Source organism: Zingiber officinale, chromosome 1A (genome assembly GCF_018446385.1).
Source record: "Zingiber officinale cultivar Zhangliang chromosome 1A, Zo_v1.1, whole genome shotgun sequence".
Classification (NCBI taxonomy): Eukaryota; Viridiplantae; Streptophyta; class Magnoliopsida; order Zingiberales; family Zingiberaceae; genus Zingiber; species Zingiber officinale.
Window position 1 is genome coordinate 11,280,732 of NC_055987.1, and position 5,826 is coordinate 11,286,557.

At 38.7% G+C, this 5,826-nt stretch overlaps 2 protein-coding genes across 2 annotated transcripts; one reads left to right on the top strand and one right to left on the bottom strand.

The window, feature by feature from the left end:
- The first annotated feature begins 976 nt into the window (after positions 1 to 976).
- LOC122018812 (protein transport protein Sec61 subunit beta-like) lies at positions 977 to 2,765 on the top strand. The gene is made up of 2 exons (XM_042576231.1): positions 977 to 1,105; positions 2,393 to 2,765. Exon 2 carries the CDS (start codon positions 2,398 to 2,400, stop codon positions 2,641 to 2,643), a length of 246 nt encoding a protein of 81 aa, XP_042432165.1. The 5' UTR covers positions 977 to 1,105; positions 2,393 to 2,397; the 3' UTR covers positions 2,644 to 2,765.
- Positions 2,766 to 2,817: 52 nt separating this feature from the next.
- On the bottom strand, positions 2,818 to 5,310 carry LOC122018803 (peroxidase P7-like). The gene is made up of 4 exons (XM_042576219.1): positions 5,288 to 5,310; positions 4,039 to 4,219; positions 3,537 to 3,728; positions 2,818 to 3,468 (listed from the first exon to the last, which is right to left on the bottom strand). Exons 1-4 carry the CDS (start codon positions 5,308 to 5,310, stop codon positions 2,902 to 2,904), a joined length of 963 nt encoding a protein of 320 aa, XP_042432153.1. The 3' UTR covers positions 2,818 to 2,901.
- Positions 5,311 to 5,826: the final 516 nt, after the last annotated feature.

Genomic DNA, 5,826 nt, shown 5'->3' on the forward strand with positions numbered 1-5,826 from the left:
AAATATAGATTCGTTAATATAACGATCTTCTAATATCGGCTCTATAGATATAGATGAAAGTAAATACAGATACATAGACATTATACGTATCGAGAGGTAAATACTAAGTTGTCAATTTTTGATAATCGATTCCTACATATTATACTAGAAATGTGATAAAACTACTGTCTGTGCTAAGCCTCGAAGATAATTATAAACTTTTAAGGTTTGACATAGTAGTAGCTTTAATGCCTAACAGTCTATAAGCATTGGTTTATTGTATTTTTCAACGCGACTTTAAAATCATTCAAACGCGTCATTCAAATGCATTTTATAGTAATACACTGATTTATTTATGGTAATTTTAAAAGGAATGCTAATTTATGGTAATTAAAATTATTTAAACGCATCAATTTTAAGGAACACTGATTTATTTATGTTAATTTTCATATGTGGTCGCTACCTTCGACTCATAATGCGAACGCTTTAATTATCATGAGTTCAATTCATCTAAGAAATATTTTCTCATCAAATAAACACATTAAATATCATCAATGGAATATATATAATATATATATAATAACAATAATAATATTATTATTATTATTATTATCATGCAAAGTTCTGGACGATCCTCATAAGTCTGAACACCCGACCCTCCAAAATGAATCAGGACATCCAGACAAGATATTTCATAATTTTTTTTATTTCTTAAAAATTACTTATATCGGTTAATTTGATTTTTATTTTATTTCTTAAAAATTAATTTGTTTTTTATTTGATTTTAAAATTTCTTATTCATTTAAATTGAATAATCCAAAATAAATAAAATCGATAAAAATTATCATAAATGACTATGATATCCAAACAGATCTCCTTCGTATTGATTTTGAGACGAATTGATGGGACACTCTGATGAACCTATTCGCCACCAAAGAGACTCCAATACCTTTTGACATAAATAGATTTGATTTTTTTTTCCTTACCAAAGAGTATTGGGCTAGGTGTCCAAGAGAGGCCCATCAAAAACCTTTACTATATAATCTCTTCTCAGAATGAAAACGGAAGGCCGGTTCTTCCCTTTCGGAATCCTCATCGGAAAACCTAGATTCGATCCGTCGCAAAGGTACGATTTTGATTGCATTCGACGTGCTGTTTGCTTGAGTGAAAGATGCACGTGCTCCTTGATTAACTATTGTCTCATCCCTGAGGACCCGATCTGCATATGATTGCTGAGATCCCCATTTTTACGAGGATTTGATAGATCTCCCGGGATGCATATTCGACTTGCATGATATATCGGCGTTATCTTGTGCCTTATAGTAGTTGTTGGTATTATTTTATTGCTTTGATCTGTTCTTCAAGTAGCAAAAACTCTAAATTGAGAAGAACTGGTAATTGGATGGACGACAGTTTATGCGAATTTCATGGTTAAATCAGTGGCGGAAGAATATTTTCTAGGAGCATATGCATTTATCTACCTGGAGATTCTGGAGAGCTGGTTTTATTGGCTGTTTAATGACACTGATCGCACCCTACTGCTCTGATTATGATATTGTATTAGTTATTGCTCAAACTTTTAAGATGTGTGGTGCTCACTAGCATGTATGATATAGTTTGTGGACTACTGATCACAATTCGTATGAAACACATTCTAGGAATTTCTCATCTTCATGTACTTTTTCATCAGTAATACATTCATCTTGGCCTAAAATTGGTAACTTATCTTTCTTTTCTCATAAGTGCTACCTTGTTACGTGTACTTTTGTGGTTCAAGTAATACACAAACAAAGTAATTCATTAGTGAATAAGCTCCTATATACAACTTCTTGTTCGATTTGTTTCTCTCTTTTTAGTATTCTATTGAGTCCTGCCTTTTTCTCCCAACGTTGTCAAACTGAGGATCATATCGTGACTCACTTTTATGAAGTTTCATACTGTAAATCAAATCACCAGGCCTGAGTAGTCAAAATAATTAAATAGATTTTAAGATTTCTATCTTAAATAGATGTTTTCTTTCTAAATTATCAAAATATTATAATTCCTATTCAATGGATCATACTCGTGGTTCATAAACAAAAAGAAAAAGAAAAGAAAAAATATATATAGGCTATTCTATGCCACTTTGATAAAAAAAGATTCAGAATTATTATTTGTTTCATTTCTTGTCTGTGGCTGCCAACTCCTTGACTCCATTTGATTGTGTGTAACCTAAAGATTCATCTTTCATTTTGAGGGTTGAGTTTAATTATGAATGAATTTAGTTTAATTATAATTAGGTTATGTTTAATTTGAAAGGTTTGAATTTAGTTTTTGATAGGCTTTGTCCTTTTTCATCCACAAGATACGGGTTGCAGCCCATCAAATTGGCACAATTCTTTAAATTTTTTGATATATATTGATTATATGACAGTTAAAATGGTGGCTAATGCTGGAGGTCCACCCAGAGGAAGTGCAGCAGCTGCTGCGAGCTTGCGTAGGCGGAGAACGGCAGGTGGTGGTGGTGCAGCTGCCGGCGGAGGTGCCAGTACGATGCTCCAGTTCTACACTGATGATGCTGCTGGTGCTAGGATGTCTCCCAACACTGTTCTCTTCATGAGCATTGGATTTATTGCTGTTGTCGCCCTTCTTCATGTTTTCGGTAAACTCTACATTCGTCATTAGTGTTTCGTCAATTCATCAAACATGCGTCTGATCGAATGTTTACCCTCCTTTTCCTTTGATGTATCGGATATGACATAATGTTTATGTTTTGGTGGTAGAAAAACCATGGTTTTGTTATTGAATTCCCAACTACAGCGTATGCTTAAAGTTGCTCACTTTACTAGATTGTTTTGATATTCCAGTTGAGAAGCCAAAGGTCTTATTTTATCTCACTACATCAGTGAGCAGCTGCAGCATCAGTTCCACTGATTCATATTATTAATCATACCCGTTGACCCTCCTGCAATTTATCCTGATCTCGCCCTGCGATCCGGTCAACGGGCTGATGTTTCCCATCCTCTCCATGGCTGCCGCAAAGTCGGTGAAGAATGCCGCTGCGTTGGCGCTGTATTGCTGCACCAATGCATCCTGCGACCCGCCATTGAAGAGCTCCTGGTCCGTGTGCAGCAGGCTCCGCTGCGCCATCAAATCCCGGAAATAGGCGTTGTCAAATGCCATTGGAGTCTGGGCGTCCAGCGGGGCTGCAGCCCCGTCGCCGTCGCCCGGTGTCAGCGGGCAGTTCTGTCGACGCAGGGATGCGAAGCCGGGGTCGATGTTGGAGTCGTTGTAGATGTGGGCGCGGTAGTTGGCACAGTAGGCTAGGCCGACGGTGTGTGCACCTGAGAGCGCGGTCATGTCGCGCGCGCTCAAACCCTTGCCGGCAAAGGTGGCGATGAGCTGAGAAAGGCTGGATGTCGTGCTAGGGAGGTTGGCATTGGCCGCGCTCTGGCTGGCGGTGGTGGCGTCCCGGCGACCCAGTGTTACGGTCCATGTCGGGCCACCAAGCTGCAATACATAACGATCATCAGTCACAAACCAGAACAGCATATTTATATTGGCTTTGAGAGGCAAACCAGAACAACGCTGTCCCGGGCAGCTAGCGAGAGTATGTCGGCGCATGAGACAGTGGTCGGGCAGGCAGCTTCGACGGCGGATTTGATGGTGTCGACGACTTCGAAGCCGTGAAGGGAGTTGGCATTTGGGCGGGCGTTCTTCTCTCCGGTGATGGTCGGCGTGTCATCCAGGAGAACCGACGCGTCACATCCCTGATCATAATCAACAGTAAACACCATGCACGTAGATATAAATATAAATACACGCTCGGATCGCTAGTTGAAGGAGATCATATTCTCTGTTCCAAAATTTCCGTGTCCTCGTATTTCTTCGTCGATCGGACGGATTAAATCATATCTCAAGAATATACTACACATCACGAGGATGTCATAACGAAGAGATCGGACGGATTATATCACATCTCAAAAATGTACTACACATCACGAGGATGTCATAACCATCCGACCGATGAGGAGATATGGGGACATAAGAATATTAACACAGAGGATCTGAAGTGCGTACGTTGACGAAGCAATCATGGAAGAAAAGCCTGAGCATGGAAGCGCCAACTCTTCGCTCTCTGTTCACCGCTTGGCTCATTCCCGACCTCACAATGCTCTGCAGGTTCGGGCACGTAGTGCCGTAGAACGTTGCAGAAAGCTGGCCGTCGATGGCAGCGCAGCAAAACAGAGCAACAAAACAGAGCATGCCCGTGAAACCATCGCACAACCTCGCCATGCTTGTTTTAGCTGCAGTGCTGCACGGCACCCCGGAATGAATCATCGATCGAATGGGTTCAGGTATTTATAGGGAAGATTATCAAGCTTGGCAGGCAGGATCATAATGAATTTGCTCAGCTGCGAATTAAATCTCGCATGCAAATTTATGAACAAATAGACATCTCCGTTCCAACCGCCAGCGTAACAGGGTGCGGATTTGCAAGCAAAGCTTCGGTTTATCTTGAGAGCTAACGCAGATGTTTCCAAGTTTGGGGTCTTGGTTTGAATTTAAAGGAGAAGGCGCAGCAAAGAAGCGTCGAGTATTCAGACTTGCTTAGTTCATGCGTTTGAATTATTATCAGAAGATGAGCAGCTTTTCTGGTTGATTGATTAATGAAGTATATGTCACCAGGAACCGTATAATGTCTTCATCTCATTGATTCTTGAATATATATTTTGGAGAAACAAAATAAAAAATAAGAGTCAACTTTTGCTAATATTTTTGTCATGAAAAATACATGACCTAATTGTTTTAATTTACTTTAATAGATCTTAGCTTACCCTAGTTATGATATCATGATTAGTGTTCTTATCTGAGATCGTCAGAGGCACCGGTGAGCTATTTTTGAAATTGACGAAATCACTAATCACCAAAGAAAGGAATGGGTCGTCAAAGATGTTCGCCAATCCTAAGAGGGAGAGAAAGAAAGGGAAGGATTACAATGGAAACCAGAGGTGCTCTAGCTCAACCCGCATTCCGACATTCAAATAAAATTTCCAGCGACAGGGAAATGGAGAAAAGGAATAATGATATGTAGAAGTATTCATGTGTATAATTATATACATGTCCATATCTTCGTTCGCGAGAGCGGACACCTTTTATATTATTGTCGTTGAAAACTTCTCTTCAGGTATTAATTGATCATGGGATAGTATCATGCCCTGATAAAGGAGATGTCACATCATCATATCTAAAGTCATATCACTGATATTCTGTACTACCGTAGAAGATGATACTATACAAGTTATCATATGATAGGTGCATCATGTTGCCCCATGTGCCTTGACAACTCATGTGATACATTATGAGCCATTGGTTGGTGGGGCCGAAGCATTAGGTCGATGGAGCCAATTGGAGTTTAGATAGAGCATCCAGTCGATTATTGGAAATTTAGTTTTGGTGATCAATAAATTAAATAGGGATAAGATGACTATTTTACAAGTAGACTGTTATAAATAAATTTCTCGAGTGAAGGAGAAATTAATGTTTAATGAAGGTAAACAAATTATGATTGTAATATTAATTAATTAATATTTATAATAGATTCAGTAAATAATTAATCATATTAATCAATTGAATTAATTAATAATAATTGATAATATTTAAGTTAAAAGACACACCATGTGTTTTTTTCACTTCTTGGAAGAAACTTTCATCCCTATAAAAGAAATCTCTTTCCTTCCATTTAAAATACTCGACATTCAAGTTGTGAATTTTTCTCTTGAGTTTTCTTCTCTCTCCTCCCTTAAAAGTTTCAAGACTTCAAAAGTTTGATAGGGCTTGAAATTTGGAGTGCTACTATTTCGAGAC